We start from the raw sequence: 22,933 nt of genomic DNA on the forward strand, positions 1-22,933 counted from the left end.
ATTTAACTTTAAAAGACAAATCAGCCAAAGTAATATGAGATACGTACCACAAAAGCAGAAGGCTCCAAGAGGGAATAGGAGCATCATACTTACAGGCATAATGATTGCCAATAAAGACCAGCATTGAACAGACTGAGAGTGCCACACATATATATATATATATTTCTTGACAGACGTGGTCTGTGGTCTGACTTTCCTGCTAAGGAACTAATAAGATCACAAAAAAGAAAGACATCAATGAGAAACACAGACAAAGAAAGATATAGACAACAATATTGTAAGACATTTCTGAATTGATGTTTCATTTTTATTTTTGTATAATTATTGCTTTTTGATCCAAGACTCTCTAGTTTAGAAGCAGAAGAGGAGTATTGCTCAGCCTTGTTCAATGATGCAAACAACTGCAAAGCAGGAAAATTGCATGCACTTGAACATTACACTACATTTTTCTTACAACATGCCCTTAATGCCAGTTTGCCAGAACAGCCTGTTCAGAACAAGTGCTCAAAACTCAAATTAACATTTGCCTTGAGGGTTTATTTTTTCAGGGTTCCCTTAGCCCACAAATGTTACTAATCTGAACCTACTAAATCACAATAAAATGCTGTTACCGACTGTGCACAGGAATTGATGCCATTTGCCCATCATGTTGTTTGGCAGTCCTCTATAATACTGGAATTCATAGGAAAATGCTGCATTGTGGGTAAACTAAGGTGATTTGCAGATATTTTTTGTAATAATAATAATAATAATAATAATGACACCAGCATCTAACCTCACAATCACTCTGCTACCTGTTTGCTAAGATGTCTGATCCTAGCTTCTATGTGGCAGTTAATGTATCATTTTGGATTCAAAACAAAAAAGCAAATTATGTATATAACCCTTTATATAAAAGTAAAGATGAAAAGCAATTGCAAAGTTTCTTTGATTATTCCCATTAACAAAATACTAAAATCTAAGATCCTCCCTTTAATACTGAAACCCAGTTCAAAGTAAATAAAGCTCTTCCACTGTTTCCCTGTTTTAGGATGCATGTGTAACATGCCCTGGTAGACTGTGGATACCTGGTACTGCCCATCGATTCCACTTCCTGGAACGTACGGCTTTCGGCACTTTGTGTAGTATGACAGCTAATCAGCATATAGGCGGACCTGACAGGGAGCTGTAAATTATATTTCCCTGTGTGAAGGCAAAGCTGTGATTGATTACCTAACTCCTACTGTTCTTCTAGGCTACAACTGTTTAGGCATTCCCACTATTCTTTTGTGGATCTATGGGGAGCTTCTAGAAAGGCCTAAGTGAAATTAGATGCAATATTTTCTGTATCTTATGCCATCAAATTCTATGTTTCTGTGCTTCTTTTTCAACTGTATTAAATGACTATATATTGTATTTAAGAGGTGGCATGTATTATTGGGAAGATGCTGGCACAAGGTACTCAGCATTATTTGTTCAGGACATATAGCTGCAGAGGGACAATAGCTTAAAACCATAGCACTACTTTTACATTATGTGAGAATTTTCTGAGAAAATATTCTCTTGGTTGGATATTTTCTTTTATTGGATAGAGAAGTTGAAAGATAACTGATTTTTTGGGGGGAGGGTTGGTTATTTAACTTTGGCCATTGTCTCTTCCAAGTTTTGTTTTCAGTTCTATTTGCTGCCAGTCTGCTACCAAAAAAATAATTATGTGTGCACATTTGGCTCCCAACAAGAGCTATTAATATGTTTCAACACATTTCACTAACTTCTCTATGTTATACTTTGATGAAAATGTGTGCAGTGCTGGACTATAGGTCAAAACCTTGGTAGGTGGAAAGTGTTAAATTCAATGAACAGAATTATTTACATAAGACAGCAATATATTATAATTTGTTACATGTCTGGATGATCTAAATTACAGAATTTCCGGGCAGACATATACACAATACAAGTATGGGACACTGTTATCCAGAATGGCGGAGACCTAGAGTTTTCCAGATTAGGAATCTTTCTATACTTTGGATCTCCATATTGTACCTCAAATCTGCTAAAAAAAAAAACTATTTAAACTTTAATTAAACCCTATAGGCTTGTTTTGCCCCCAATAAGGATTCATCTATCTTAGTTGGGATTAAGTACAAGGTACTGTTTTATTATTACAGAGAAAAAAAAGGATTTTTTTTTTAAATTGTAATTATTTCATTAAAATGGAGTCTATAGGAGATGACCTTCCCAGATAACCGGTTCATGTATAATGGATACCATACCTGTATAAGCTAGAAGCTATCTCTAGAAAATTCCTTTCATTTAATTTGCTTCTATTAAACTTAAGAGGGAATGCAAGACAGAAAGCACTGTCGATGAAGCATTGCGTATTTTATAGATAATGTCTCTAAGCAGTTGTAGTGGTCACAATAACACCTGTGCAGGTTCCTGTACTGCTAAGAAGTTAGTATGTCATATGGTGCTATGCTCCAGAGTACAATAATACATCCCTGAGTCTGACCATAGACTTTTTCTAATAGTCAGGTTAAAGGATTTCTCATCTGCATCATGCTTAGCTGAAAATCGATCCTTAAATTCTTCATTAAGATCATCTTTGGATTCATCATTGAGAATGAGTTGCAGAGTGCCGCTGGGCTTCTGTACATACCAGAGGAGCACATATTTCTTAGAGAGGTAAGAGCAGCCCAGAGTTATATCTTTTCCATTATCCACAGTTCTTTCTTGGTCTTGTAGGATCACATTATTACCTAAAACAAATCCTGCACAAGAAAAAAAAGACTTGCATTATTTATAGTAGGTCAGTTAGGGATAACTGTAAATGTGCCATACAAGATCACTAATATGTGTACCTATGAAAATCATTGCTGTTAGGAGTTTGAATAGTTTAAAAATCATTTTATGCCACAAAGCTAACGCTATCACAGCTAGGTTCTTGCAGATACATATACCACATGCAGGTGTTTGCTAGTGACTTAAGGTCTATGTTTCCTCCTCAGAATCATTTTCAGTAATTTGCATGACCACACCCAGAATTGATTAATACAAGGATTTTAATAAGGCTAATGCCACACGGGCGAATTTTTGGCAAGCCAAAAAACACTTGCTGAGAATACGCTCAGGTGCAGGCACATGTAGCCGATATCCACCAAAAGACATATTTTCGATGGATATCGGCTACATGTGCCTGCACCAGAGCATATTCCATTCATTCGGGTGCAGGCACAAGGTAGGCAGAATTGACAGTAGCAGGAGGTATTCTCGGCAAGCGTTTTTCGAATACGCCCATGTGGCATTAGCTTTATGGTCAATCTCTCTCAGCAAATTTACCATTGCAAGTTGATTGTTTTAGGCATCATGCAGGTCTCTTCTGCTTTTACATTTCAGCCTTGATATCATATTGTTTAATAATGGTAACATATTACCATTAATTAAAAAACATACCTATGAGTGCTCATTCAACAAGTACTTGCAGCACTGATCTTGCTGCACTCTGCTCCTAGTGCTGCATTAATAATGTAGCAGAAGGCACAGAGCGCGACACTAGTGGGTGTAAGATAGCCCTTTCTTTACAGCCTGCCATAGAGTTCCTTTGTAGTGGGAAGGAGGCTGCCTACATGCCTTCCCCTCATAAATATACCTCTGCTGAACCCCAGGTAGTGCTGCACTCATGGGAGAATGGAGGGCCCATTGTGGAGTGCAAGGACCTGTGTCTGTGTGTGGTGTTGATTGTACAGGGTACAAATTGAAAGAATTACGCCAGCATGCATCTTTTTTTTTTTTTTACTTTGTACCCAGCCCTGCCAAGGGTAAATACATGTTTGGAAAAGACAAATGGACAGTCTTGTCAATCTACAGTCACTACAGCCACCAAAAGCAAAAGTGTCAGAATTAGGAGACTATAGGTACTGATATGAGGGTGGTTGTTAATGGTACATTCTCTACTTGGAATAAGGTCCTCAGTGGGGTCCCTCAGGGTTCTGTACTGGGTCCACTTTTGTTTAATTTGTTCATAAATGACTTAGGGGAGGGTATTATGAGTAATGTATCAGTGTTTGCAGATGACACAAAACTCTGCAGACCAGTCAATTCTATCCAGGATGTGACATCCCTGCAGCAGGATCTTGACCAACTGGCAATCTGGGCAGCTAAGTGGCAGATGAGATTTAATGTGGATAAATGTAAGGTCATGCACCTGGGATGTAAAAACATGCAAGCCCCGTATACCCTTAATGGGACTGCACTAGGCAAATCCATAATGGAGAAGGACCTTGGAGTCCTTGTAGATAATAAACTTGGCTGTAGCAAGCAATGCCAGGCAGCAGCTGCAAGGGCAAACAAGGTTTTGAGCTGTATTAAAAGGGGTATAGATTCACGGGAGGAGGGGGTTATTCTTCCCCTTTACAGAGCGCTGGTAAGGCCCCATCTAGAATATGCTGTTCAGTTTTGGTCTCCAGTGCTCAAACGGGACATTACTGAGTTAGAGAGGGTCCAGAGAAGGGCAACTAAGCTGGTAAAGGGTATGGAAAGTCTCAGTTATGAAGAAAGACTGGCCAAGTTGGGGCTGTTTACACTGGAGAAGAGGCGCTTAAGAGGTGACATGATAACTATGTATAAATATATAAAGGGATCATATAATAACCTTTCTAATGTTTTATTTACCAGTAGGTCCTTCCAACGGACACGAGGGCACCCACTCCGTTTAGAAGAAGGGAGGTTCCATTTAAACATTCGGAAAGGATTTTTTACAGTGAGAGCTGTGAAGTTCTGGAATTCCCTCCCCGAATCAGTCGTGCTGGCTGATACATTATATAACTTTAAGAAGGGGCTGGATGGATTCTTAGCAAGTGAGGGAATACAGGGTTATGGGAGATAGCTCTTAGTACTAGTTGATCCAGGGACTGGTCCGATTGCCATCTTGGAGTCAGGAAGGAATTTTTTCCCCTCTGCTGCAAATTAGGGAGGCTTCAGATGGGGGTTTTTTGCCTTCCTCTGGATCAACTAGTAGTTAGGCAGGTTATATATAGGCATTATGGTTGAACTTGATGGACGTATGTCTTTTTTCAACCCAACTTACTATGTTACTATGTTACTATGTAACTAATCTCCTGCAGCTTCTGCCTGTTACCCTCAAATAACCATGCCTAAATCATTATCACTTACTTTCTTTTAATACATATCTAAACCCTGAGATACCTTAAGGGCCGTGGTAGACGGGGAGATTTGTCGTGGGCGACTAATATCCCCGTCTACCACGGCCCTTAAGGTATCTCAGGGTTTAGATATGGATGAAAAGAAAGTAACTGATAATGATTTAGGCACCACGATTTGGAAGTTGCCTTGAGAGGAAACTTCAGCGATTTTGAGAAATTGCGGCGCCGTGTATGCCATCCCACCGGCGATTTACATTCAAGCCAGTGGGATGGCATATTGGGGAGATTAGTCACCCACAACAAGGGAGATTTGTCGTGGCAACTAATCTCCCCGTCCACCACGGCCCTAAGCCCCTACTTCCAGATACAATTGCCACCCTACCCCTTATATGCTGTCTACATATTTGTAATTTAAATAAAGCCTACTGGAATGACAGAGAATTTGCCTTAAATTACAAAGCAGCATCTTGGGTTCTTAAACAGTATGAAGGTAAAAACAAAATTACAAATAAAAGTTCAAAGGTCTCACAGTGTCACCTAGTGGTCTCTCTATGTTTAAGAGGGTTAATTAAAAAAACAATCTCTATTACAGGATATTACAGAATAGAGTAACAGATGATGGCAATTGAAACCAAACTAAATTTCATGGTGTAGCTCTCTAATCTGCTTTGCTCTACGCTACGTTTCCACAGTTCTGTAAAAAAAAAATCGGGTGGAATGTTTTACACTCTGATAGTAATCTGTCACTTCTAAAACAGATTAGGCCAGTACAATACTATACATTTGATGCCACCACACGATCATGCAAACGTCTGTATGTGTGAAGAAACTTTTTTTATTGTGTTGAAAACTGGAAATGAGACAGCAAAGATCAGTTTTTAAGCAATACTTTAAGCCGTTTAAAAAACAGACAGCTCTCTTGTAGATAGAGAGACACTAATTACCCTTTTTAGATAACAGTGTGACTTTTTATCCTAGATAAAATGCCCAACATAATAGCCAGAATTCTACTTCCTGCTTTCAGTTCTCTAACCTCTCAGTTAGTCAGTGACTTTAGGGGGGGGCACATGGGACATAACTGTTCAGTTAGTTTGTGAGCATGCAGGTCAGATTCAAAAGCAAACTAACTGAAAATGTATGTCCCATATGGCCCCCCTCAAGTCACTGATTGGTTACTAACAGCTTAGACAGTTTAGAGAGCTGTACAGTAGGAAGTAGTGTTCTGGCTATTATGTTAAACAACCTTTTACCCCAGCCTTCATAGATTACATTTTTGTCTAACTACCGTACTTGAAAACCTATTTTACCCAGTTTCATTTTTACACTAAACTGTTCTTTTGAAAGCGTGCTGCTTTCTATTATACTCAGGCTATATCCCAGGTAATAATCTAACTGAAAATTAAGAATCTGATCCATACTGTACCTCTTGTTCACATCCAATTTTCATTTACTTTCATGACTTTTGGATTAAAGTATATTCTGTTATATTTCTGTTTGGTTCCTGTATTTTTTACTTCTAACTAATGGTTAAAACCACAATCCCCTCCTACTGACAAAAAGATATGACTAAATGCTTTGTAGTCAACCCCACATCCTGGTTACAAGGAATGTTTCTGTACACGCCTGGGATCGATTTTGTCAGTGTGAGAATCACCCAGTACACAATAATATACGGCAGTGTCTGTCAGTGCCAGGCTCATAATGGTTAACACAGCAGTAGAACTGGTTGCATTTGAACTGAATCTTTGGTCATTATTTGACACTTGGCTAGAGCAGGCAGTGGAAGAGCTGGATTGGCGCAGGATATACTCCAAAGCACTGTAAGGATATTGTTTATACCAATAGAGACAGGGGTTGGCACTTGCAGTACTGTAGGTACAAGTGAGAGTCTTCATTTCATTCTCTGTGCCAATATCATCAGGTTGCTGGTCAATAGAATCCCCTTTTAATAACCCTACAAAAGAAACAGAGCAATAAAAATATTTTTCTGATTAAGTTGCAGCTACTGTATTCTATTATCTGAGCACTTACCTGAGAATGCACAGAGGATGGCAAGTGATATGAGATTACCTAGCCACATTGTGATATAACTGATATGCACATTTACACTAGCCTTCTGGCTGAAACTCTTTCTGTTAGAGTCATCCTATACACGTGCCTAAGCACATGTTCTCTCATCAACCTATCAGAACTGTTTCCCTTTGAAAGACAATATCTGTTGAAGAAAGAGAATAACTAATGCTGTTCATGGTCAAATTGATATTATATTTATATATATATATATTTTTATATTTAACACATAAATGAAGTTACATCTCAGTATATGATTACTGAAAGGTTGTGTGGCTGTGCTCCTAACTTGGAGCAGGTGAATCTGCCTTTAAGCAGTGTGTGTGCTCCCAGTCCTTTTCAGGCTGGAGTTTGGGCAGTGTAAGTAAAAGTAGTAGCCCAATGTTCCACTTTAATATGGGGATAAGTAGCCTTAGAGCTTTGGCTGCTACATAACAATAACAATGCTGGATCTATGAAACTTGCCCGTACCTCATATAGAAGCCACTGGCAAATAGCTTAACCTTAGAGTTCAGTGCAACTATTTGTAATGAAGAAATAGGGGTGGCAATTTCATATATAGCACATAATTCACATTGTTGTAACTATTGTTGTTTCATCTTACACGGAATTCTTTACTGCGGGTTTCAAGCCATGTTATGGATAGAAACTTAGGTTCAGTGCTGCCATCTTGTGTTTACAATGCTAAATTTAAGTTTAAACTTTAAATTTGCTCATGTTCACATATAGTATAGTTCCTTGTTTTAATTATTAATGAATATTAATGCTAATATTAATAAGAGAAAACCTATAAATTAATAATGAATCAATAAGAATCAATGACAGGTTGCTCTGAATATGCCTCTCAAAAATGCTAATTGACTCCTTCTCTATAGTGCACTCCAGCTCTACCTAATCTAATTTGGGAATATGGGTTTTTATTGGAATTGTGGTGGAAAAAATATTAATGATAAAGCTGGGAGCTCTGCCCAAGCCATTCATAGTAACAGCTAGCTATCCTCCACAACCCTGTATTCCCTCACTTGCTAAAAAGCCATCCAACCCCTTCTTGAAGTTATCTAATGTATGAGCCAGTACAACTGGTTCAGGGCGGGAATTCCACAGCTTTACAGCTCTCACTGTATAAAACCCTTTCTGAATATTGAGGCAGAACCTTCTAATCTCAATGGATGCCCTTGTGTCTGCTCATAAAGCATTCGAGAGATTATCACATGATCCTCTTATATGTTTATACATAGTTATCATATGACCCCTTAAGCTCCTCTTCTGCAGCATAAACAACCCCAACTTGGCCAGTAGTTTTTTAAAACTGGCATTTTCTATACCTCATACCAGCTTAGTTGCCGTTTTCTGAATCCTCTCTAATTTAATAATATCCCGTTTGAGCACTGGAAACCAAAACTGCACAGCATATTCTATATAGGGCCTTACCAGCGCTCTAAAAAGTGGATTCAAGTAAGGTTCTTATATTTCCCCAAACTGTCTCGGTTACCTAAGGTACCTAGGATAAATGATATGATATGATATGATATGATATGAAATGAGTGGTGATGCATTATTGTTTAGTAGCACTTGCTATTCAAGTAGGAGTGAAGGAGGGCTGTTAATGTCCTGATAAAGCTGAATGTCACGTGGGTGTAATAGTTTTCTGCTGCAAAATTATGGGAGTCCTAGATTTTTGTCACATGCAAAACCACAGCTTTAAAGCTACACTGAGGTAGTTAGAAAGCAGGTTACACGTCATCCTATAGCTGTAGAATATTGTATCTGAAATCCAGGGCACAACCTCATGCAGGAGTCCTTAGATCAACATAGAATTAAAGATCTAGTTAGGGCCTAAGATTCTAAAATGTAAGCAAGGCCCAATTGTTTATAATATAAGCAATAAAAGGTAGGGTTGCCACCTCTTCTTATAAAACATACTGGCCTAAGAAGAAAATGCCCTGAGAACGCATTACATGAAAAACACATGACCAATATTTTTTGGGGATTTTTGCACACACAAAGAATGAACAATATGGCAAGTGTATACACATATACTGACTTCACTTTTTTTTTTTAATCTATATCAAGTGTGTGAGCCCTAATCATACTGTATAATTAAATTTGTTTTATTACTTTTTATTATATGTTGGTGCACATTTTGCATTTTCAGTGGTTTTATTGCAATGTCCACAACATTATACCATTTTCAGTTCTGCATTGTTGCTCTTTGTTTGTTTTCACCCATTTAATGCTTGTTGCAGATTGGGACCAATTGGTCTGGGATTTTGACCTTTAGGGGCTGATTTACTAAGACACGAATTCGAATCCTAATTGGAAAAATTCCGATTGGAAACGAACATTTTGTGACTTTTTCGTATTTTTTGCGATTTTTTCGGCGTCTTTACGATTTTTGCGAAAAAACGCGAGTTTTTCGTAGCCATTACGAAAGTTGCGCAAAGTCGCGATTTTTTCGTAGCGTTAAAACTTAAAAGGCGCGACTTTTCGTGCAAGTTTTAACGCTACGAAAAAATCGCGACTTTGCGCAACTTTCGTAATGGCTACGAAAAACTCGCGTTTTTTCGCAAAAATCGTAAAGACGCCGAAAAAATCGCAAAAAATACGAAAAAAACGCAAAATACCGATCATTACGAAAAAAACGCAATCGGACGCATTCGGCCCGTTCGTGGGTTAGTAAATGTGCCCCTTAGTCTCATTGTGCAATAACTGTTGAATTTGATTTACTGGCCATAAAACAGTTTCTGGGAATAATACTTATTGTTACTTTTTTGGAAAAAAAACATTCCGTTTAGCAAAGATTTTAAATGTAGTAGTTAGGAGTGGTTGGATATCACCACCATTTTAAACGTGACATAATGTGTACTTCCCAAATATATATGGTTTTTGTGGGCAGATTTCTATTCTGGGGTTGTTACTACCAATAAAATGCAGACAGTGGGGTTTGGTTGCAGTATACATAAATTAGAGGCATTTCTATATTCAGCACTCTGCAACAAAATGTTGAATACCAATGGATTAATTGTACCCTATCAATTTCTTGTGTTACTTATGAGTTTGTCAATTGTAGCTCTAATTTTGGACATGACTACCCTGGTTTCCAACCCCTCCAACAATGCTTAGCTGCGGTTTCCTCCAGTCTGTAAGGTTTATGTAACTGCCCTCTTGAGCTCTGTGACATTGTGTTCTCTGTAGGGCACAGTGGTAGGTAGCGGAATCCTCTACCTTCAGTTTAGTTATAGTCAGGGTTGTGGTTGTTACATTAACATCAGACCAATATTTATCCTTTGCAAAGGAGGAAAATGGGGGAATGTGACCATAGGAGCCTGTGCTTGCTGACCGGAGAATGTATTCAAGCCTTCCATAAGCAGACATACGATACCAGTACAGGTAGATAATCCCTGTATAGCTAGAAGCGTAGGAGCAGGACAGTGTAACATTCTCCCCTTCTTCAGCCAATAAATATGTATCCTTTGGATCAATTGAATCACCTAAAACCCTACCTAAAATATAAAATATATCCATTAATATTACATGCACACACAGAGGCACTGCACACCTCTTCAACATGTATTCTTATGGGCAATTAGAGCATAATTACCATAAAGAATAATTACTAAATATAGAAAAGACAAAATCATTACTGAAAATGCTTTACCTGAAATTACAGCAAACATTAAAAAGCAATGACAAATCTTCATGGTATCAATGCATAATTCCCAAACTTGCAGATGAGATGTATTTGTGTAGACTGAGCTGTGCTGTAAGTCTGGGTGTGTTCCAGTAAGGCTGCTATTTAAGGGTGGAGGGTGGAGAAAAGTGTCACATTCAAATGGTGTGAATTGCAAAACGGTGCTTACTGTATTTTAACCTTTACTAAAGAAATATGATTTCCTTCCAGCTGTTGTTAACCTTCAAATCCAAGATAAAAAGTTTATCAGCAGCTTGGTGTTCATAGGAATTATATCCTCATTTCTTCTTTATTCTACATTTCCAAAAATACACAGTGATTAAGCTTGCATTAGCCATAGTACCTTACCCAGTGCAGCAAGTTGCTGAGGAACACATACCTTCAGCGGAATAATAGGTGTGTTGTGACTTTTGCACATAAGGAGCGTAACATACCAATGTCCTTGCTCATTTTAACTTTTTAAAACCTACTTGCTGCTTCTTATTAGAGGTGCCAACTACACCTGTATTTACCAGAAAAGCTACTAAAATATGGCCGAAGGCCAGAATTAAATATTTAATTGTATAAGTCATCTGGCACTACACAGCTCTCTTCTCACTGGGAGTTTATAAATGTCCCTGGTCTACTCTAGACTTACCATCTGTTTCCATACCTGCCAACATTTTAACTGGGTACACTGTCCCACCAACCTCCTCAAAGGGGAGACAGCTGCCCATGCTTTTATATCTGCCTCTCACCTCAGAGGTGAGCTAACAGGTTAGGTCTTAACCTGCCACTAGCTATTACAACAGTCTGGTCAGCACCCACTATGCCTTGGAGAAGAACCTTGCTTTTTTTGTTCCTCGGGGGCCGACTCACTAAACGAGCGCTATTTATAGCATGCATTAAAAATGTTATCACTTCTTATTTTTTGTGACTAAACACTCGATTCACTAAAAGGACACTTGTCATAATTAAGAAGCGAAGTTCTTTGCATTATCTGAAAACTGGAGGATGCATCACTCTAGGACCAACACATGCTTGAAAAAATCCATGTTGTAATGCCAAAAGCTCACGGACCATGATTTTATTTCCTGGCCATCCCCTCGTAGCATCTAAACACTTGGGTAGCATTCCCCCAGCGATACTTACAGAAGGAAGTTCTGTCTGATCCTCCGATAAAAGGTCTGCTCCACCCCTCACCTGTGTCTTTTTTCCTTCTGTCAGCGATTGGATTACCGGGCGGGGAGTTCGTCTCTCTCCCTCTCTCTCTCCCCGCTCGATGCCGCGCCGCTCAGCCTCCAGAGGAGTGTCTCGGCGCAGGTCCCTTGTGCGGCAGGGAAGGTGAGCTGATGGGCCCAGGAACAGTTAGCGGTTTTTCTGCCCCTTGCACATTCCTAGGGCAAGTTTGAATTTTGCGGCGCTTAAGGTGACGTCACTCCCTATGTTTTAAGGAGGCGTCTGTGGTTAGTGCCACGCTGGATTGCTGGAGCCGCGTTCCGCTTGTGCCGGAGAGTTTTGAGCCGCTTCTTCAGGTAAATAATTAAAAGAGAGAGGGAGAGACTGAGACAGAAGGATATGTGGTGATATTTATTGCCTTGTGCTTTTATTTAGAATGTCTCAAAGTATGGAGGATTCTGAATCCAGTTCGTTAAGAGCCTGTCTGACCTGTTTTGAGCCTGCTATTCAAGATAAGAAATTTTGCAAGGACTGTATTAAACAGTTTTTTAAGACGGATTCTCCTTGTCCTGAAGTCATACCCAGTAAAGCTCCTTCTGTTGCATCTGAGGCTGGGGATTCGACTAAGGGGGAAACTGCATCCAAAGAAGTACTCCTGTGGATTAAAGAGGCAGTCGCAGAGGGTATTAAACAAGCTTCTACCTCTAAGAGAGTGAGACCATCAACTAGCAAAGAACAGGATGATTATAGTTCTGCCTCATCTACCAGGGATGAATTTGAACCCATTTCGTCATCTGAGGATGAGGATGAGGATTCTTTTGGATTTGACTACAAGTTAGTCTCCCCTCTTATTAAAGCTGTCAGGCAGACCTTATCCTCGCATGATACTAAGGATTCTGAGACCTCTTCTGCTCTCTTTAACAAGAAGAAGAAATCATGTTTTCCTGTTCATAAGGAGATTAAATCTATGATAGAGGCGGAGTGGCAAAAGACTACTAAGAAAGCACCTACTGAGAGTAAATTTGCCAAGTTGTATCCCTTTTCAGAGGAGGACTCAAGTAAGTGGGAAGGTCTCCCTGTTGTAGATGCTCCTGTAGCACGTCTTTCAAGGAAAACAGCCTTGCCCATTGATGACGCGTCAGCTTTGAAACATCCCATGGACAGACGCATGGAGACTGACCTCAGAAGGTTGTTTTTGGCGTCTGGGGCTTTGTATAGGCCTTCAGTGGCTTTGGTCTCTGTATCCAAAGCGATGTCCATCTGGATAGAGAATATGGAACAGGCCTTAGATTCACACGCTTCACGCCAGACTTTGAGGGATACGCTAGCTGATCTTAAGCTCGCAGCTGGATTCTCCTTGGAGGCAGCAGTGGATGCTACCAAGTTAGTCGCCCGCTCCACAGCCCTATCTATTTCTACCAGACGTGCGTTGTGGCTCAAAAATTGGTATGCGGATACTGCATCGAAGAATGCCTTATGCAAACTGCCATATGAAGGTGGTAGGCTGTTTGGTAAGGGGTTAGATGACATCATCTCCAAATCCACAGGGGGCAAATCTTCCTTTTTGCCCCAAAATAAGCGTTTTAAAGAAACCTATAGAAAGTCTCAATCGGACAGGTTCTTCAGCAGACAGAGAGAAGAGAGTAGGTCGTCTGGACAAAGGAAGGACTCCTTTCGCTACTCAAATTGGAGATCGGGCCAGTCAAGTCTGTTTAGAGGCCGGAAGATTAGGGGAGGTAGATCTCCCAAGTCCCAGCCTAAGTCGGCATGAGATGCAGCCTGTCCAGGTTCTCAAAGTGGGAGCAAGGCTTTCTCAATTCCAGGAGGCCTGGGCAGGTATAACACAAGATACTTGGGTTTTAGAAGTTATCGCCAGCGGCTACAAGATAGAATTTTTTGCAAGACCCCTCCATCAGGTATTTGTGCAGACAGCTGTTCCTCAGTCCCTGGAAGGTCAACAAGCTATGGAGGAGTATATCCACCAGCTCCGAGAGAAAAGGGCAGTTGTGCCTGTGCCAAGGCAGCAGAGATATCGAGGCTTTTATTCTCCACTATTCTTAGTCACCAAAAGCTCAGGGGAATTACGCCCCATCCTGGATCTACGACGCTTAAACAAGCATATAAAAGTTCAATCTTTCAAGATGGAATCATTGAGCACCATCAAATCAGTTGTCAAGCTTGGCGACTGGTTAGTCACAGTCGATCTGAAGGATGCATATCTGCATGTCCCGGTAGCTCCAGAACATCAGCAATTTCTAAGGTTCGCATGGAGAGATCAGCACCTTCAGTTTACCTGCCTCCCCTTCGGCCTCTCAACATCTCCGAGGACATTCTCCAAGGTTCTAGTCGTGGCAATAGCATGGCTGAGGCAGGAGGGGCTGGAGATTTATCACTATCTGGACGATTTACTCATAGTTGCACGTTCTCAGACCCAGAGCGGTGCACACCGGGATCTAGCTTTGACCAAGCTGGCAGAGGTAGGTTGGATAATAAATTATTCCAAGAGCCAGCTCAATCCAACGCAAGCCTTGGCCTACCTGGGAGCTTGGATAGACACCAGGAACAACAAGATCTCCTTGACTCAGGACAGAGTACTAAAGATCAGGGAGGGAAATGTTCCGGGTGGCTCACCAGAAGGACGTGACAGCGAGAGTCATGATGAGGTTATTGGGTCTGATGACCTCTTGCATAGGCCTGGTCAAATGGGCCAGGTGGAGGATGAGACCTGCCCAACACCATTTTCTATGTCATTGGGACAAGAACAGGGGTCTGGACTCTCAGAGAATTGTTTTGCCAAGAGCCATAAGAGAAAGCCTAAACTGGTGGCAAGAAGAAGAGAACTTAACAAATGGATTTTCTTTAGTAGAACCACACTGGGAAGAAATCTATTCCGACGCCTCAGCGTTAGGATGGGGGGCTCACTGTTCAGGGCTCTCAGTGCAAGGTCATTAGGGGTTTTCTCTAGAGGACATACCCTCAAATGTCTTGGAGATAAGGGCAGTCTTCGAAGCCCTAAAGGCGTTTTCAGATATCATAGACTCGTCTTATGTCAAAATAAGATCCGACAACATCGCTTCCGTGGCCTACATAAGAAAACAAGGTGGGACCAGAAGTACTGGCCTTCTCCGGGAGATCGAGCCAATTATGGGATTTGCAGAAGCACATCTGGCAGACCTTACCGCAGTGCATATACCTGGAAAAGACAATGTTATAGCCGATTTCCTGTCTCGGAGACCCCTGGATTACACAGAGTGGGAGTTGGAGCAGGAAGTGTTTTTTCGGATAACTTGGATCTGGGGAGTTCCCAAGATAGATCTAATGGCCACCTTGAAGAACCGGAAGGTTCCGCGATTTTATTCCAGGAATCCGTCACCGCAGGCAGAAGCAGTGGACGCCTTGTCCCAGGATTGGGGAGAGGACCTGACATACATATTTCCTCCGCTTCCGCTTATCTTCCTGGTCCTACGGAAAATACAGAGGTCCAGAGCGAATGTGATTGCGATTCTCCCCGACTGGCCTCGCCGGCCGTGGTACCCCCTCCTCAGGAGACTGGCCCTGGAAGTACCCTTAGTCCTGCCAGTGAGGGAAAAATTGTTAAAGCAGGGTCCAGTAGTCTATCCCTGCCCTCAACGCCTGAACCTCAAGGCCTGGAGGTTGAGAGGCGAAGACTTCTAGCCCTAGGGGTTTCGGATGAGGTACTCTCCACGCTCCTGAGGTGTAGGAAGGCGACCACTTCAAACCAATATTATAAGATCTGGGATTGTTTTCAGGAATATGCTAAAGTCTCTAAATTTGATCCTTCTGTTCCTTCGACAGTCCAGGTCTTGAATTTCTTACAATTAGGTTTGGATAAGGGTCTTTCTCTGAGCTCCCTCAAGGGGCAGATTTCAGCATTGTCTGCGGTCCTTAGTAGAAGATGGGCAGAGGAGCCTCTCATAATTCGCTTTCTAGCCGCAGTAAAGAGAATATGTCCTCCTATCAAGTCACGGGCCCCACCTTGGGACCTTCCTCTAGTTCTCAGAGCCCTATCCCAAAGACCCTTCAGTCCGGTGGAGGAGATATCTCTCTGGTATCTGACCCTTAAAGTAGTTCTGTTAGTAGCTCTCACATCAGCGAGAAGAATCAGTGAGTTAGGAGCTCTATCTTGTGATGCCCCTTTTACAGTGTTTTTTCCAGAAAAGGTGGTCCTGCAGATGTTACCAGATTTCCTTCCGAAAGTAGTTTCCACATTTCATCTGAATGAACCAATTGTGCTTCCGGCAGCTCAGCCAGATATTCCCTCGAACAGTGAATGGAGCTGGCAGCAGCTTGACGTTAGAACATGTTTGCAGGTGTATATTGACAAGACACGCGAGATCAGGAAAACCCGTAAACTCTTCATAGTGCCAGCAGGGATCTTTAAGGGGCAGGCAGCATCTGTGAGATCTCTGGGAAGATGGATTGTAATTGCCATTACAACAGCCTACAAGGAACAAAAACAGCCTCTCCCAAAATCGATTAAGGCGCATTCAACAAGAGGAATAGCGGCTTCCTGGGCAGCAGAGGCGCAAGCGGCTCCTGATTCGATTTGTAAGGCGGCAACCTGGTCTTCCATTAATACCTTTGTGAAACATTATAGAATGGACATTGCAGCTTATCAAGATGCTAGTTTTGGCCTCAAGGTTTTGCAGGCCGCAAATAATTAAGTTATTAAAGTTCTGTTAAGCATTATTGTGTGGCCCTCCCTTATTATTGCTCGGGTACAGACCCAAGTGTTTAGATGCTACGAGGGGATGGCCAGGAAATAAGAAAATTGTTGCCATACTTACCGTAATTTTCTTTTCCTGGCCATCACCCGTAGTAGCATCTCCCACCCTACTAACTATTGTGATCTATGTTGCAGAAGCTATTTACGTAGACACAGGTGAGGGGTGGAGCAGACCTTTTATCGGAGGATCAGACAGAACTTCCTTCTGTAAGTATCGCTGGGGGAATGCTACCCAAGTGTTTAGATGCTACTACGGGTGATGGCCAGGAAAAGAAAATTACGGTAAGTATGGCAACAATTTTCTTATTTAAGTGCCAACTACCCGAAGTAGGTGTTAATATTCATACAGACTTATGTGATATTTTGCACGTTTAACGCTTCATATGTGTTTGTGAATCATGCGTTAGTACTATTTCTATTCGCTTGTTAACACAATGCGTTAGAAATAACGCTTTGCGATGATGTGTTTTTTTGCGTATGTGATGTGTGGATTAACGCATGCGAAATGACTTTGATGAATCGTTACTTATTTATTGCATGCTTTTTAACACAAAAAAGCATGCAATAATCATTATAGCCCTTTAGTGAATAGTGCCTTATGACTCATTTAAAAATATAGCACTACATTTAAGTACAATATTTAGATGCTGATCACATTATTCATCCAAAATGCCTTTTTTTTCCAGACTTCAAGTATTATTGTGGGGTCCAACTAAAGAGTTTGTGTCACAACGTGATTATGATTCAATTTGGTTAAAAGCCAAAGAGGCCTTTCCCTTACCTCCCTAATATAGGCTCCAGACCTTGGATATTCCCAATTTCCAGAACCTTCCAGGGAATTCCTAAACAGGTCTGACTCCAAGGGTTGCTTTAAGCATAACATTATAGGAATATAAACAATTTGCCCCTCTTACTAGAGATGTAGCAAACTGTTCGCCGGCAAACTAATTCGCTCGAACATCGGGTGTTCGCAAGTTCGGAAGTTCGCAAACTTTTCGCATATGTTCGCAATTTGGGTTTGCCGCGTTTTTTTTTCCGCTGCGTTTTTTCTCGGCCTAAAAACGCCGCACAAGCCACACATGGCGTTTTTCAGCCTAGTACTGGTGTAAGCAAATCCCGTTTCCATGGTGCTAATAGTGCGAAATAGCAAAAAACGCTGCGTATTTCCGCTAGGTCTGCCAGCTGCCTTTGCGGTTTTACGTAACGCTGTGTCAACAAAGTATTTTTCAGAGAAATTTTTGCCCTTGATCCCCCTCCTGCATGCCACTGTCCAGGTCGTGGCACCCTTTAAACAACTTTAAAATCAGTTTTCTGGCCAGAAATGGCTTTTCTAGGTTTTAAAGTTCGCCTACCCATTGAAGTCTATGGGGTTCGCAAAGTTTCGCGAATATTCGTGCTTTTTGGCGCTTTTTTTTGAGGTTCGCTACATCCCTACCTCTTACACTCTTCTTTCAGTAAACCAGTCTGATAGCATATGCACAACAGTTACTGTAGCAAAACAAAACAAAAATCGCTAAATACATTATGTTATTTTTATGGATGTTTTTCAAGGAAGACACAGCAATTGATTCTATTGTTGGATTAATGACGCAAATATGCTTTGGCATCCACCTTAGAATGCAAAGCATTTTGTTCTCTATGCTTTTTTTATCTGAAGTTGCAAGTTAAGACTACCATCTAGTGGCGTGTTAACATACCTTTTTCCTATGTATTTGGCTGCAATGGATATTGAAAAAAGATCTTACAGTAAAACTGACAGTTATATATGTAAAAATAAATAAATATATATATATATATATATATATATGAAACCATATAACCTGAGCCAGCAGCTTACTGGCCTACATATGGGCCTGACCAACAGGCCTGCTTGACCGATACCTGGCAGATATTCATTGGGTAAGTTTGATTTTCCTGTCAGCGCAAGGACAACATTAACTGTGATGTGATTGCAGGTGCAGGCTTCAAATGATCAGATCTGCCTTTAATCACAGAGAAAAAGGTGGGCATATCAAGGAAAGATCCACTTGTTTAACCACCTTGCCAAACAAGCAGATCTTTATGTGTATGACCAGCTTTAGAAACTTGACCCCTTGAAATGTCCCCTCTGCCATAGTGTTCCCCACAGGTTCCCAGCTATGTTTGCATCTACCATAACTGTTCTACTGAAAGATACTAAATCGTTCCTTATTGACCTAGTCTATTTTAACAGAGGGGTTGATTTACCAACTATGCATTTTTAAATGTTACCAATATGAATATGAACTGGATAGGCATTCATACACATTTGAATAAACTGGCACAGATATCAGCATTAATAAATGTGTTGTGTGGTTAGCAATTTCCTGAATGTTGTTGAATATATTTATACTGTATATATATATATATATATATATATATATATATATAGCCACAGCAATTATTAAAAGCACAATAAGGCACTGATGAAGTGCTGTCATGAGCAGCTTACTTTTGTGGCTGCTGCTGCATGGTTCTGCATGATTTTTGTAATTGCTTAAGTTTTGAATTTTGTCTCAAAGCCCTTTGTGAGTTTCTTTAAGGCATTTTTCATTTCCTGGTTTCTGAGAGTATAAATGATAGGGTTAAGTAAAGGGGTAAGTACTGTGTAAAGAAAGGACAAAAGCTTATCTACTGAATAATTTACAGGTGGCCTCAAATAAATGAATACACTAGGCCCAAAGAAAATAATAACCACCATGAGATGTGAAGCACACGTAGAAAAGGCTTTGCTTCTCCCTTCTGCTGAGTGCATTTTAAAAATTGTCTTAATAATGATGAGATATGAAAACAGCAACACCACAAAGCAACTGAGGCCAATCATCCCGCTATTGGCTACAATGAAGCTATCAATTAATAAAGTATCAGAACAGGACAAAGCAGAAAGGGGGTGTACATCACAGAAAAAGTAGTTGAGATTGTTAGGACCACAAAAAGGTAGTTGATAGGTCAGAAAAGCCTGAGTAAATGAATGCAAGAAGCCCCCAATCCATGTTGATGCCATAAGCCAATGACAGAACCTTTGGGTCATGACAATGTGATATCTCAATGGATGACATATAGCTACATAACGATCATAGGCCATGACAGTAAGCAGAAAGCACTCAGTGCCACCAAAAAGATGAAGAAAGAAGAGCTGAGACATGCACTGGTTAAAGGTAATTGTCTTGCTTCCTAAAAGGGTGTTAGTGAGCATTTTAGGAATAGTAACAGTAGAATAACACATGTCCAAGAAAGAGAGTTTACTCAGAAAGTAATACATTGGTGAATGCAGGCGTGAATCCACGTGCACAGAAGCCATAATTAGAATGTTTCCAAATAGTGTCATCAGATACAAAGCAAGGAAAAGAGAAAAGAATGTCACTTGTGACTCCAATGAAGAGGAAAAGTCACTTAGGGTGAATTCTGTGACAGTACTTTGGTTTTTAGATGCCATTTTGTTAGACTCTGCAAAAAGCATATGCAGGTATGGGACCTGTTATCCAGAATGCTGGGGACCTGGGGTTTTAAGGGAAAAGGGTAATTAAATTAATGTAATTTTAATCTCCGTACCTTAAGTCTGCTAAAAAATAATTGAAGCATTCAATAAACTCAAAAGGATTGTTTTGCATCCAATAAGGATTAATCATATGTAAGCTGGGATCGAGTACAAGGTACTGTTTTATTATCATCAAGAAAAAGGAAATCAGTTTTTAAAATTTGAATTATTTGAAAAAAGTAGAGTCTATGGGACATGGTCTAACTATAATTCAGAGCTTTCTGGATAATGGGTTTCCAGATAACAGATCCTATATCTGTACATATACTATAAGAACAAACACTATTAGAAATTTGATTTCTACATGGCAACAGTGAACTCTGAACATTCTCAAGCATTAATATGAATATGAAGCTGTATAAAAAATGATGAGACAAACTTAAGTAATACCAGGGATCAAGAACAACCATTAAGATTTTATTGTTAATTAGAGTAAAATATATTAAACATATATTACATGATACACTAAAAAAATGAGTAATCAATAGTAAAATATTATCCCAATTTTGAAATAATAAAATGTAACCCTGTTTGGTCAGAAAATAAATTAAACATTCACGTACAGTATATATATATATATATATATATATATAAATACTGTATATAGGTATTGTTGAGTCATTAAGTAGAATGTCAGGTAGCAGAAAAAATACAGTAGGATTGACTGGAGGGTTTTGTTCAAATGCCAGGATAAAGGATTTCATTATAACAGTGACTTTACTATGAACCAGAGAAAGAGATATTCAAGAGGGGGAGCAGAATAAAGGTCTAGCACTGTAAGTATCCCAAAGAAATATAGAGAAAGAGATATACATATAGTATATACATAGATATATCATACTTGTAGACTGCTATATCAAGCAAAGCCAATAAGCAACAATGAGGGCTCGCATGGTAAGGCACAACCAGGAGCAGAAGTCCCACATTGTAGAAGAGGCTTAAGTGGGGGATATGATCATTGTGTATAAATAGATGGGAAAAACAACGTCGGATCAGTTAGTCTTACTTGTAATTAATGTTGTTGCAGTATGTTTGTATGCACCATTTCAAATTTCTATATAGTTGCAGCAAGGATGGAGAGTGTGATGGAAACAGATTATGGAGGCAGTAAATGAAATTCCAGCTACAAATGTTGTGTTTGTGTTATACCATGCCATTTATACAAAAGTTGGGGTGGTGCCTTGAGACTTGCTCTAAAGAAACAAACGTGATATTTGCAGTAAATGATTTGTCTCCTGAGACCTATAAAATAATTTTCTTAATTGTTATAACAGTAAACTGAAGTGTATAGCAATACTGCTATTTCTACTAAAGGAGTGAGATAATGAAGAGTAAAGGTACATTATTATCAGCAAACAATTATAAAGTAGAAAAGTTGAGGGAAAGTCTATTAAGTAATCGTCACTCTTGGACACACAGGCCGAGTGGACACCTTACTAAGGGGCAGATTTACTAATTTACGAATCCGAATCCCGTATTGGAAAATTTTGCAACTTTTTTGTCGCCGTCGCAATTTTTCGTATTTGTCACCGACTTTTTCGTCCCTGTCGCGACTTTATCGTATTTTACGTGACTATTTTGTCGCAATTTTTTCGTATTGAGCTATTGTAAATGACAGAAAATATACGAAAAAGTTGCGATGGTGATGAAAAAGTCGCGGGACATACAAAAAAGTTGCGACAGCGACAAAAAGTCGCAAAAATAAACGCAAAAACGTATTCGGACACCTTCGAACCGTTCGTGGATTAGTAAATCTCCCCCTAAGAGTCCCTACACATGAGCGATTCAGGTTGCATTCCCATGCAGTGCCCTTTTCATGCACAGCATCACACTGAAACAGGCATTAATAGTGCCCATTACTTTCTGTGTAGGTTGAACTGCCTTTTTTATGATGACCAATTGTAGAATAGTGAAAAGGAGCTAAAAACAATTTAACTGCAATTTCCCCTTACCATTGATTCCAAAACATTTGGCAAAATTGTCTTTTTGCAAGTTTTTCTATGAAGCAAAATACACCAGTGGATACTCAACAGATAAACTCATACAGCTTCTGTGAAGTATGCAGCAATCATCCCATGTGTCTGAAGCAAGTGCATCTGTAACCTCCCCACTCAAATTCTAAAATATGAATCTACACCAAGGGGCTGATTTACTAACCCACCAATGGTCCGAAGGTGTCCGATTGCATTTTTTTCGTAATGATCGGTATTTTGCGATTTTTTTCGGAAATTGTCAGGACTTTTTCATAGCCATTACGAATGTTTCGCAAAATGTCGCGATTTTTTCGCAGTGCTACGACTTGCGCGAAAAGTCACGACTTTTTCGCAGCTTTCACGCCGAGTACGAAAGTTTCGGATTTATTCAAGCTTCAGTATGGTGACTTTCCTTGGGCCAGGTTGGAGCTGCAGAGTGCCATTGAGCCCTATGGGAGACTTTCCTTGGGCCAGGTTGGAGCTGCAGAGTGCCATTGAGCCCTATGGGAGACTTTCCTTGGGCCAGGTTGGAGCTGCAGGGTGCCATTGAGCCCTATGGGAGACTTTCCTTGGGCCGGGTTGGAGCTGCAGAGTGCC

General features: G+C 40.2%; 2 protein-coding genes and 2 gene segments (V, D, J or C); all 4 read right to left on the bottom strand.

The window, feature by feature from the left end:
• Positions 1 to 22,933, bottom strand: part of LOC101732037 (Ig heavy chain Mem5) — a 53,234-nt gene that overhangs the window by 23,293 nt on the left and 7,008 nt on the right. The gene's annotated exons all lie outside the window — the stretch shown is intronic.
• LOC116406509 lies at positions 2,257 to 3,052 on the bottom strand. The segment is given in 2 exon segments: positions 2,257 to 2,750; positions 2,841 to 3,052. Coding segments are annotated over 2 exon segments (354 nt in total).
• Positions 6,249 to 8,265, bottom strand: LOC116406703. The segment is given in 2 exon segments: positions 6,249 to 7,095; positions 7,173 to 8,265. Coding segments are annotated over 2 exon segments (405 nt in total).
• On the bottom strand, positions 19,323 to 20,261 carry LOC105946290 (olfactory receptor 1509-like). Its single transcript, XM_012955818.2, has one exon. It carries the CDS (start codon positions 20,259 to 20,261, stop codon positions 19,323 to 19,325), a length of 939 nt encoding a protein of 312 aa, XP_012811272.1.

The sequence above is a fragment of the Xenopus tropicalis genome, chromosome 1 (assembly GCF_000004195.4).
Source record: "Xenopus tropicalis strain Nigerian chromosome 1, UCB_Xtro_10.0, whole genome shotgun sequence".
Taxonomy (NCBI): Eukaryota; Metazoa; Chordata; class Amphibia; order Anura; family Pipidae; genus Xenopus; species Xenopus tropicalis.